This window comes from Limanda limanda, chromosome 2, assembly GCF_963576545.1.
Source record: "Limanda limanda chromosome 2, fLimLim1.1, whole genome shotgun sequence".
In the NCBI taxonomy this organism is placed as follows: Eukaryota; Metazoa; Chordata; class Actinopteri; order Pleuronectiformes; family Pleuronectidae; genus Limanda; species Limanda limanda.
The window spans coordinates 6,222,279-6,234,993 of NC_083637.1; the positions used below are offsets into that span (position 1 = coordinate 6,222,279).

Below are 12,715 nucleotides of genomic sequence, written 5' to 3' on the forward strand. Positions count from 1 at the left end.
GCTTCGTGGCGCTGTTCAGTGAGCTCCTTCATGAGCGATCTCAGGACTGTTTGAGATGCTGAAGACTGTTCTCTCAGTGTCACTGCACCCAAGCTGGCTCAGGGAGAGTCGATCTGCCACGACCACGGCGTTTTCAAGCTCTCTCTATCACTGAATGCTCTCATTACGGCGCCGGATGGAGGAATTAGCTCACATCTCCGTTTGCTCACGCTCATACTTACTTGTTATCTGTCCTTAATTGTTGTTTTCCAGCGAGACATCTTTGGAACCAAAACATCGAAGTCCCCGGGCTCAGTCGACACACACATAGAGTCCACACACACACACACACACACACACAGACTCACTCTTTCAAACACTGTCCTCAACATCCTCCCAGTGCTGCTGGTACCCCTCCCTCTTTGAGCTCAGTATCTTTGATGTTCTATTCCTACGATACCCACAACCCCACAGGGCCCTTCTTGTCCCTCATTGCGCCCGGCTCATTATTATACAAGAAGACACTTGAGTAGTTCTTCTGTCGCCCGCTGAATTTTTCACTGGTCCTCCTCTGTCTCCCAGTCGCTCTGTAAACACAGTCTGGAGTGGGACCTTGCAGGTAGACTCAGGAGCAGCAGTGGAATGACTTCTTGTTGCTAATTATTGAATCACTCTTGTTAACCGGTGTTTATAATGGGTTAGATAAATTAAGAATTAATAAAAAATGACTGTTTTGCAGCCACCTGTCCTTTTTTAAAAATTATAATCAATTTCCCATCGCGAGGGAGAGAGGGTGTTGGAACTATTAGCAGCTGTGCAGCAGACTCGTTCAGCGAGTCGCTCTGAATGGCTCCGTGTTCGTCGGACAGGTTGTAAGTGGCTCTTGGGTAAATTGGTTTCAATATGACCGGTGTAAATTGTTTCCCTGTTCTTATTAAGGCTTTCCCTCTGCACAGAGGAGAAATACAGATAAGATGTGGTCGTGAAAATGCTTTTGCAGGGAAGACAATTAGGAAAGGTGTATGATAATTAATATTCAAGACCTGTGTGATCTTTAGAGAGCAGTGGAAAGGGCAAAACACACCTGTGGGAGGTGGAGGAGCCGGAGTTAAAGGCACCCAGTGGATTCTCTCACCACCTGTGGGCTGTTGGATAATGTTTTGATGAGCTGAGTCCTCTGTGTATTCTATAGAACGTTGTTTTTCTTTTTGTTCGAGCGCCAAGGGAAAAGAATCATTTAAATATCCCTTAACAAGGCAGGAATTGCACTGAATGTTGAATAACTGAACAGAGACGGAAGGAGTGAGAGCACACACTGGTTTGGAATGAAGATTTACAAAAATATATTTTATTGACCAATAGCGGAAACAGCTCAGCAACTTTGGCAAGAATCAATTTTATCCAAACACACTGGTGCTAAATCTTGCACGTGTTCATGAAGCCAGAGGAGATGCACAAAGGTCTACATGTCTACATACACAGTGGATGAGTGAATGAATGGACTTTGAGGGGAAACAAATATCTACCTGAGCTCTACCTCTGTTTGTCCCCCCCCCCTCACAGGTGACAGACACACTAGTAATAACTGAGTCCAAGTACCAACTGTGAAACCACCACAGACTGAAGCTCAGTCCTGCAGCTAAGAGAAGCCACGGTGATGCAATTTTCACCCGTGAAACATCTTTCAAGTTTCCCCAAAAAAAACCTCAGAGTTGCATTAACACCTGGTGCTTCCACTGTGTGAAAATCCATTGTGAGCACTGAGAAAAGTTTCCTTTTGATTGATGATCACAAGGCACAGCTGCTCCAGAGGAGACGTGCGTCTTCAGCTGTCGCAGTGTTACACAAGTCCTGCTCAACGTTATGAGTGTAATTGTATTGCTGTGGTTTTATTGGATGAATTTCAGATGCAATGTCCTCATCAGTTGGTTTAGTGATAACAAAAATCACACTGAAACAATCTCTGTGGATCTCTGTGCAGCAAGACCATTTCTCAATATTCTAATCAACCGATTTATAAATTCATGCCTGAACCAAAATGCAAATATATACCTCGGCTTAGGCCCAGGATTTTGATTTGGATCTGCACCAAGTTGCCCAGACTCATAAATGTCTGTCCCCTAAATATACTTGATCCATGAATTATTCTCAAGAGCATGAACGAAACACTTATAGAGATATAACCTCCCCACTGAATGCATATATATCAAACATATAAATGTGTTTGGTCTGTAGGTTGGAGCCTTTCACATCGTACAAGTTCCGGATGCTGTCCACCAACGATGTCGGGGACAGCGTCCTCAGCAAAGAGACGGAGGCTGTGACGACTCTGCAGGACGGTGAGAGACTGGGAGGAGAAGAAAGTGGAGGATGAGGGGATGAGTGGATTTTAAAACATAGCAGAGAAGAAGATGGACAGAAGCTTGTCTCTGTGTCTTTTCCTCTTCCTCACTCTCTTCCTGTGTTTCCTCTCTAGTTCCCGATCAGCCTCCGGTGATCCTCGCGGTGAAGCCCACAACCACCACCTCAGTCCTGGTGCAGTGGAAGGTAACGTCACAACAACAACAACAAGACCCCCACACACACAGAGACACTCACAGACCCACACAGAAACAAACTTGTGAGTGCGGGTTAATCATTTACGTGAGATTGCTGCAGACTCCCTGGAGGAAATTACCATTGTTACTGAAGCAGGGAAGTTCAGAGGGCAGCAGAGACAGATTGAGGAGATGGAGGGAGAGAAGGATGAACAGACGGAGGGGACAGATCGTCCCGGGTGGGGAGGAAAAATGTTGAAAAGTCCTAATGAGAATATAGCAGCAGGGGAGATGTTAGAGGGCAAGAGAGGCAAACATCAGCCATGTCCATCAACGGAGGAGAAAGAAAAGCCCGGGGAGTTACAGAAAAGTGGAGCGAGTCTGTGGCCAAATGTGAATTGACAGTAAATATAGAACCGGCGAGTTCAACGCTTGTCACTCTTCCTCCGCCGGTTTGGAAACGTCTCCTCTTGCTCCTTCTCGCCTCGTATCAAAGCAGAAGGAGGCAGTGGAAAAAGAAAGTCACCTGCAATTTCATCATCCTTTACAAGGGTGCCAGAGCCAGTGAAGCATCTCTGTGTCTGTGCAGCTCTTTAAAGTGGACCGATAGAACCCTGCTCTTCCAGCCGGCCCCTGTCCTGTCAATCACACAGGAAAATGAACATTTTCTCTTCACATACAGCAGAAAAAAACCCCTCAGAAGTTGTTCTACTTGGGAAATGGATCATTATTAATTCTCTTCATGTGCCGTGTGCTTGTTTGCGTGTTTGCCAGCGGCCCGGTGACGACAGCATCAACGGGGTTCTGACCGGATACCGGCTGTACTACAGAGAGCTTCCAGTGAACAGCTCGGCTTCCGCTGAGGCAGAGGTCCAGACGACCAGGAGCAGCAACACCAGTTCCCTTCTTACAGGTGAGTGCTACAGATGCTAATGCTAACGGTATCATTTCTATCACTTTAAATCCTCTGTCATTTTTGGAAAACATCGGTTCTGGTTTGCAGACAGAGGTATAGAAAAAGCAGGGTTCTCATTTGGGGGATTTTATCAACTGTAGCTATCTGATTTTCGATAAACACATTTGCAGTTTGACTTTTAATTTGTTTCCAATGACTCAATTTATAACAAGGATCCAGTAAAAGGTCTTTAAACTTTAAACCTAATTTATTGGACTAAAACACTGGATCTGATAAATGAAACAAGATCATCTTCATAGCCTGATGATACTTAATATGACTTCTTGTTTTACGATGTAGATGTTATTCTTAGTTTAATATGTATTATAACCTACTTGCATTTAGCTACGACCATTCCAACCTGTGTAGTTGTTGATTTTCTCCGCAGTTGTGGAAATAAAGTGTGGTTACAAGTGCAGATCGTAAACTCAGTCCTGCCAACACTTACAAACTTCCTTAGAGCAAATGAACAACTTGTTAAACACATTCCCTCTAAGTTTGGGGGTTTTTAAGAGGGTAATAAAAGGCCTCAAGGCTCTTTAGACACTGAGTGGAGCTACAGTCCTTTATTCTCATTGGCAGCTGAGGCTCAGTGAAGAGAGAGAGCAGGTCGTGATCGCCCGGCTCCTCCACACTGCACTGCCCAAGTGTCCATGAGCAAGACACTGAACTGACGGCTGTTGTGTCAGTTTGTGAATTACAGGGTTTTTTACAGGAGTTTAGCAAGCGGTCAGTTGCTCTTATGGAACTTTACTGCGGCTCATAGAAGTTTTATTGTAAGACGATCACACACGAGTATGAATCACTGAGTTTTTCAGATCATACAAACCAGCTGCTCACCAAGGCGTCGCGATGAAATCATTTATTTAATGAAAAATATTTCAATGTCAGCGTCGGTATTATGTGAAATCACAAAAAATAAGCAATGAAAGAGAATCGCAGATGAAAACAGTTTGCACCAATAAGCTCAGTGACAACGTCGGTGGCAGATTTACAACCTGGCAGTGAGCTCAAGGTCTGCCGTGTTCATGATACCATTTTCAATCAAAGCTTTTTAAATATTTAAGAAAACAAGACTTGAAAAGATATTTTAAAGATCTTTTCAGATGATTTCCACATCAAAGCAGGAACCAGGTGTGACTATGATGACAGACTGAGCAAACAGCCCTCACAAGGCCGCACCCCCCCCCATGAGACCACCCATACTGCACTATAACATTGCAATAATAAAATATTAATATCCGCCGTACTTTATAGTAGATTGAGTATCTGCCCGACGAGATGAGTGATTCTGTGTCCGTCCAGCGGCCGCGGCGTCCGACCAGGGAGCAGAAACATAAACGTCTTTAATACAGTCATTCCATCGAATAGCATTATAATTGCACAATTTATTGTTGAACGTGAAATGTTTATGGATGTACTCTCCCTCCGTGTTTCCCCTCAAGCCAAGAGCACCTTCAAGACCGTCAGCAGCGCCTCGCTCACGGAGTTCGAGTTGACACGTGAGTCGTCCGGCAGTGAAACCGCAGCGCCGCCTCCTCGGCTTGTGTGTCCTGGTGAAGTCTCTAAACTGCTTTGTGTTGTTTCTCTGTAGAGCTCAAGAAGTTCACCCGTTACCAGATTGTTATGACGAGCTACAACATCATCGGAGAGAGTCCTGCCTCCGTCCCTGTGGAGGTGTCTGTGGGAGAAGCAGGTCAGTGAAGGACGCTGGTTTTACACATGATCCCTGTGTGAGCTACACATCTTGTTCAGGATCAAAACACTTGTTTAAAGGACCCATCGTATGCCCATTTTACCACAAGTTGATATGGTTCCTTGGGGTCTTGAGGAAATGTCTGTAACAAATTTTGGTCAAAATACCACAAGGATCATTTACCTTTTTACCTCTAAAACAGCCCTCCTCAGATTGACCTGTTTTGAGGACTGTGGACATGCCAGATACCTTAACGTGTAGAAGCACTACAAAAGTGGAATTTTCATAATATGTCCCCTTTAATGCCAGAGAAGCTGTTTTACTGTTGAACATTGTTTTTCTAGCTCTTCTCTCCCATGTACACTGATAAAAAGCTGAATTCCAATCACACAAAGCAACATTTCAGTTAAGAGTTTGTGTCCCACTCTTCATCATGAGCTGGAGTTTAGTTTCAATGGAGATCGATCTTTTGATTTGACCCAGTAGCTGTGAAGGATTTCCATCACTTTGAAAGGTGATATGGTAGAAATCTATAGAAGAAACCAGTAAGTGGACTTTTGAGTTTGGGATTGTTTGGTCAAAACGAGTCTCTGCTTTGTCGGCTTTTATCCAATCTGGTCCCGTCCGCTCCGATGCTTCGGTCATTCTCTTCTCGTTCGTTCTTTGTCGTGTCCACGCCTCCTGTCCTGCCCCTGCTGCCCCTTGAGTGACATTGCATTTGATAGGCGTAGAGGTGCTCTCGATTAGATAAGTGTGTGTGTGTGTCTGTGCAGGTGTGTGTGTCTGAAAGTGATCCAGAGCTGCACAAGGTCATTTATTTTATAGTGAAGGCCCAACCCCTGTTAAACTTTCACCAGAGTCAAACCAAGGATCCATTAATCAGACAGGAGAGCAAATATATCTCACACACACACACACACACACACACACACACACACACACACACACACACACACACACACACACACACACACACACACACACACACACACACACACACACACACACACACACACACACTTACTACAAGACACTTAGTGAGCATGTTGAGCAGGATGAGTTGAACGACATGACAGCAGGAGGATGTGAGGCCTTTTAACGTCCATCATGTGTCGTCCAAACTGAGTTTATCGTTTAGTGTCCAAATCTTTCTCCCCTGTCTGTTTGTTGGTTGGTTTTTATGTTTATTAGCAAGATTACACAAATATACAAGACAAATTACCTTGTAACTTGGTGATTGGATGCAATTTGGATCAGGAGAGAACCCAATCATTTTTGGCAGGGGTCCAGTTCAGGAGGAAGATCCAGGATTTAATATTGCCAGAGCATTCTTTGACATTTTCACTGTTTCCCCAGTAAAAAAAATCTTGGACCTTGATCAAAAAAAGGCTCATTTATGGGACTGGTTTCACTCTGATTAGATCTTGAGTTGGTGTAGCATTTTCATGGTGTTGACAGTATCCTGGAGAAAGTGGTTGGGGAATCCAGATGCTGGAGGAGGAGGTGGAGGAGGAGGTGCAGGAGGAGGAGGTGCAACAGCATCATCTGTGGGTCCGGCCCTGCAGGCAGAGTTATGGGCGGACAGGGATCTGCACTTTATGATAACGACACCCGCACGTTTTTTTTTGCAATCTCACACTCCCTCCTCCAGACTGGTCCTGCATTCATAACCAATTTGTGTGTGTGTGTAGAGTTTAATAGGTTATACATATCACATGCGATGGAGGCAGAGGTGAGGATAAGCAGCGGGAGTCGGAGGGGGGGGGGGGATGATGAAATGGGGTGATATGGCCTTTTTCTTTAGCCTCAGGTGCAACTGCTGAGCTGTTCATGCATATGTGTGGAGCGCTGGAGTAACAAGGTTCCGCCTCAGGCCCGTTCTAATTGGAAGAATAGAACATATCTTACCGACTTCCTCTGTAACAACCAGCTGCACACACACACACACACACACACACAGACACACACACAGACACACACACAATCTTCTACTTCTAACATATTGAGGACACTTGTTGGTATAATGTATTCCTGAGTCCCTAACCTCAACCTTAACCTTAACCTTTACCATCACATATAAAAGCCGAACGCCAACACTTGTCCTAACACGAACCCAGTAGAGCGTCACAGGGCCCGCCCACTTTTAGAGCAGCGCTGGTTCCTGATGAAGTTTCTCCATCGATGGTTCAGAACTTATAAAAAAGAGTTTTAAATCTGGAGCCAGGCCGAACGGCTAAATGATGTCGTGAAGTGACCGTAAAACATTTGATTTGCAAAACAAATTCGTAGAATAGGGGAAAAGGGCAAAGGTACAAAAGTGTGTGTATGTGTGTTCTATAGTGAAATATCTACACATCCCATAATCCATTGCGAATGATCCCTTCCAAACCACATCTTCTTGAATTTAACCTTGATTTTGATATAGTGTTGTATTAAATTGTCGTCTATAGCTTGTATTTGTGTACATAGTGTTTCATGAAGTGTGTAGTGTAGTAACCTACAGTAACTCTGGAGGATCTGATCAAAGCTGACATAGTTTTCGCAGTTTATGGTTAAACATTTCCATGGTAACAATGAGCTCCACCAATCAATGATGTAATTTCTACATCTGAGGATTGTGGGTAGTGTAATTCTTCTCCTTGACCTTTACGAATAAGGTCTTTACCTGACAACGGTCCTCACAAAGATACAAGACCTGTCTAACGAGACGTCTCTCTCCTGCTGCAGCTCCGTCCGTGGCCCCCCAGTCCATCACAGTGTCCCCCGTGTCTCCCTCCAGCCTGGAAGTGACCTGGGACACACCCCCCCTCGAGACCCAGAATGGACTCATCCAAGGATACAAGGTGACACACACACACACAAACACACACACAAATAATCCCACAGCTCGTTTCTGTCTGTGTTTAAAACGACTTCCCTCTTGTCTTGGAGGAGTTTTGCTCTGCTGCACCTTCAAGTGCCCCATAGAGAGAGAGAGAGAGAGAGAGAGAGAGAGAGAGAGAGAGAGAGAGAGAGAGAGAGAGAGAGAGAGAGAGAGAGAGAGAGAGAGAGAGAGAGAGAGAGAGAGAGAGAGAGAGAGAGAGAGAGAGAGAGAGAGAGAGAGAGAGAGAGAGAGAGAGAGAGAGAGAGAGAGAGATTTGATTTTTGAAAAATAACTTTATTAGGTACTATTTTTTAAACAATAAACATTGAAACACCTAATAAGTTATTTTAAAATACACATTTGGCCATAAATAAATAAATAAAAGAAATCACACAAGATAATCAGCATAAACAAGTTCTTGATTTGTCACAGAACATAAAACATCTTGAAAACACCACAGATCGTTAAAAGAGTCCAGGTCACCTGCTGCTTTATAAAAAACTAAATCAACCAATATTCTGGATTTTATCATGTTGACACAGACAGGGACCGACTCAATGTGGACGTCTTGCTCTACCTTCCTCTTCCTGGTTATATACACAGCCATCTTAGCCTGCCCTAAAACAAAGTTTAAAAGCTGGCTTTTGTGTTTTTGTTTGCGAGTGTATTTAAAACCATAAATAAAAACCTCTTTAAAACTGGTAAAAACAACTTGTAAAAACAGAAACAAACCAGAGAGACGGTGACACTCATAAAAACAGTGAAAGAGAGTTTCCTTTTCATCACAAAATGAGCATTTGTCTTCCACTGTGTTCTTGATTATTGATAAGAAAGTGTTCACCGCCAGGATGCCGTGGAGCAACCTCCACTGGAGGTCTCTGTGTCTCTTGCTCAGTGGAGGTTTATACAACGACCTCCACTCAGGTCCGGTTTCCTGGGCTCCAGTAAAGTAGCTCCTCCAAGGAGTGTCTCTCCGTCCGTCCAGTTTTTTAATGTTAAGTGTTTTTACCAATAGTTTGTATAGGTTTTTTCCGGAAGCTCCCTCCAGGGAGACCGGGCGAGCCGGCTGTATCAGAGGTCCAGAACATTCCTTTAAATCCAGTGCCAGAAAAGAGGCGGGGAAAGGGTCCTCAACATTGGGAGAAATGGACCCATCTTTAAAGGAGTTTAAAAGCAAGATGTCTTGATCTGTGAGTCTTGTCTTCCAGTGGTCCAGCACCCTCTTCATAGTTCGCTCTGATCTGGTCCCCAGTTTGTTGGTCAGCCCTGTGGGATCTTCTAGTTCAGGACCAGTTAGCTCCACCACCTGGCCCAGCGTAGAGATCCCGGCAGCCTGCAGCAGTCTGGAGAGGGTGCCTTGTGCCCAGCGGGGGGGATCTAGAATGGTCCCATACAGGACAGGCTCTTGCAGCAGCCAGTGCAGGGAGTCCCCCTGTAACCTTCGCTCTTTTTTTAAAAGGTTCCAGACTTTAAACACACTCTTATAAAAACCAGGAAGAGATGGTGAGACTGTGTTGTTATTGCTCATTAAAAACAGGCTAAAATCCAGACCTAGGCTGTTAAAATGTTGCAGGATGCACCGGGATAGAGGTCTCCACAGAGCGTCCCTTGGCCCGGTCAGTAATCTTTGGACAAACTGAAGGCGGAAGGTAGCACCCCTGCTGGCCAGGTGGACCAGGCCCTGCCCCCCCTCCTCCGTAGGAAGGAAAAGGACACTCTGTGGGATCCAGTGCATCCTGCCCCAAAAGAAATCTATTAAAACCCGTTGTACCTCTGCCAGGAGAGAAGGTGGAGGATCAACGCAGGCCAGCCGGTGCCACAGGGTAGATGAGACTAGGTTATTTATAATTAATGTCCGGCCTCTGTACGACATTTTTGGCAAAAGCCACTTCCATTTTTTTAATCTACCATTAACCTTTTGTAGGACATTGTCCCAATTCTTCCTCATGTGGGTCTCATCTCCCAGGAAGACTCCGAGGTATTGGAGTCCTCCTTTCTGCCAGGCCAGACCTCCAGGCAACCTGAGCCGATCCCCCAGCTTCTCTCCAACCATCAGAGCCTCGCTCTTCCCCCAGTTCACCTTTGCAGAAGAAATCAAATTAAAATCATTTACAGTATCAGATAAAAAATCAATGTCTTTTTGTGTATTCACAAGAACAATAAGATCATCTGCATACACAGATAATTTAAAAGATACACTGCACCGGGGGAAACACACGCCTTTTAAAACCTTCCTTAACCTATGGAGCAGAGGCTCGATGGCCAGAGAGTACAACATCCCAGAGAGAGAGCAGCCCTGCCTCACCCCTCTGTTAATGTCAAAAGGAGCACTCAGCCCCCCGTTTATTTTAAGAACACTCGCAATGTCTGTATAGAAGACCCGGATCATGGCTATAAAGCCTGGGTTGAACCCAAAAGCAGCCAGAGTCTGCCATAAGTACTGGTGTTCAACCCGGTCAAAAGCCTTTTCCTGGTCTATGGAAATAAGACCAGTCTCTATTGCCAATGAACTGGAGAGGTCCAAAACATCTCGAATCAAAGTGACATTGTCACTTATGAGCCTGCCGGGCACACAGTAAGTCTGGTCAGGGTGGATGACGGACGCCATTACCTCCCTTAGTCTGAGGGCCAGAGCTTTGGACAGGATTTTGTAATCCGTGCACAACAGAGAGACCGGCCTCCAGTTCTTTAGCTCTTGTAGGTCTCCCTTCTTCGGCAGCAGGGTGATGACGGCCCTCCTGCAGCTCAGAGGTAGCCTTCCGTTCTGTAAACTGTCATTTACTACCTCTAGCAGATCTTGTCCTACGATTTCCCAGAATGACTTAAAGAAATCAGCAGGAAGGCCGTCTATCCCCGGAGCTTTGCCGCTCTGCAGGCTCATAGTGGCTCTGTGCAGCTCTTCCTTTGTAATTTGTGCGGCTAGCTCCGTGTTGTTGCTCCTGCTTACCTGAGGGAGACCATTCAGAAAGCTGCTGTGCACATCTGGATTACTTGACCACTCACTCTTAAAGAGGTCTCTATAGAAACCGGTAGCACACTTCCTGATCTCAGACACGTCTGAGACTTCAGAGCCGCTACCCGTTCGTAAACAGTGAATGGTCTTCCTTTGCCCATTTTTCTGCTCCAGACCAAAGAAGAACTGGTAGGGGGCATCCATCTGCGAGATGTTCATAAACCGGGACCTGACCAGAGCTCCCTGTGCTGAAATGCCCAGCAGGTTGGCTATAGCCGACTTTTTGGTCTTGAGGGAGTCTAAATGCCCTCGATTTCCTGTAGAAGCTACTAAAGATTGTAATTCTTCTACCTGTCTCTCCAGATCTCTCATTGTCCGGGTTAAATCTCTACTGACATTGCGAGTGAACTGCTGGCAAAGTTGTTTTATTTTAGCTTTTCCAATGTCCCACCACTGCTGAATGCTACTGAAGGCAGGCCTGCTCTCTCTGTGGGAAAACCAAAACAACTTAAAAGCATTTCTAAAAGCCTGGTCATTTAAAAGAGCTGTGTTAAAATGCCAATAGGCGCTCTTTAAACGAACATTTCTAATAAAAACGGAGCAAGAGACTAAACAATGATCAGTAAAACCCACAGGCTGAATAAAACACCTTTTAAAAATATTTAAATGGTGTTTAAAACAATAGAGTCGATCCAGTCTAGCCAGGGATAAAACATTGTCTCTTGCATGGCTCCAGGTGTATTGCCTGTGATTACTGTTAAAAACCCTCCACACATCACAAAGTTCATGTGCCTCGGTTATCTGATTCAGCCTGAGACCTGATGCGGGATGTGGCTCTAAGTGATTCCTGTCCAAGGTGGGATTTTCTGTGCAGTTAAAATCACCTCCTAAAAACATAAAATCATCACCACTACAGTTTTTGACAGTCTCATCTAAAATGTTTAAAAGTGCCATCCTGTCCACTCTATTGGTGGGTGCATAGACATTTAAAAACACCAGCTTTATATTCTCATATTCAGCTTTTACTTTTAACAATACACCTGGAATAATCTCTTCTGCAATAAAAGAAAGTGGTAAAAAACTCCTGGCAAAAAGAATCCCCACCCCCCCACTGCAGCTGGACTTATGACTTAAAATCGCTTCTCCATTAAAAGCCCTCTTCCATTCACACTCAATGTCCTCGGTACTGTGGGTTTCTTGTAAAAACATAACATCTATCCTGTTAATGTCCATAAGTTTAAAAACAGCCGCTCTTCTAAAATCAGCTCTGGCTCCATTTACATTCAAAGTGCTGATTTTAAAATCACACATGGATAAAAGATAAAGAAAAACAGTCAGAAAACAGGTCAGTAAAAGAGAAGAGTAAAAAAACTTTCTAACACTCGTCATCATCAGTAACTATTTCGCAGTTAACCCTCAACATGAGTTTCCGGAGTCTGTAAATCTCCTGGTCTGTTATAAAACCATCGCTGCCTGTTTTCCTGGTGAGCGGTTTAGCGGACTTTAAAAATAGTTTTAAGTCAGGGAAATGATCCTTAAGCGATGGTAGCCTCTGGCCTTTAGTGGTTTGTAGGAATTTTTTGATGTCAGAGGGGGGGTAGAGGCCTTGGGTGTCTACCTGAGAGGGGGGGGACACACTCCCCTGGCTGGACCTCAGCCCACGGCTTGCTTTGCATACTTTTGCATTGCTGTGCCCTGACCCTGAATTTTTCCGTTTTTGTGTCATTTTAAA

The 12,715-nt window shown here is 44.7% G+C and overlaps 1 protein-coding gene across 1 annotated transcript in view; it reads left to right on the top strand.

Moving 5' to 3' along the window:
* LOC133015761 (protein sidekick-1-like) overlaps nt 1-12,715 on the top strand; it is a 166,926-nt gene that overhangs the window by 139,240 nt on the left and 14,971 nt on the right. Inside the window, exons 32-37 of the mRNA XM_061083032.1 lie at nt 2,215-2,318; nt 2,456-2,526; nt 3,291-3,429; nt 4,917-4,973; nt 5,066-5,167; nt 7,895-8,010. Of these exons, the coding sequence (XP_060939015.1) occupies nt 2,215-2,318; nt 2,456-2,526; nt 3,291-3,429; nt 4,917-4,973; nt 5,066-5,167; nt 7,895-8,010 (589 nt within the window). The remainder of the gene's footprint in view (nt 1-2,214; nt 2,319-2,455; nt 2,527-3,290; nt 3,430-4,916; nt 4,974-5,065; nt 5,168-7,894; nt 8,011-12,715) is intronic.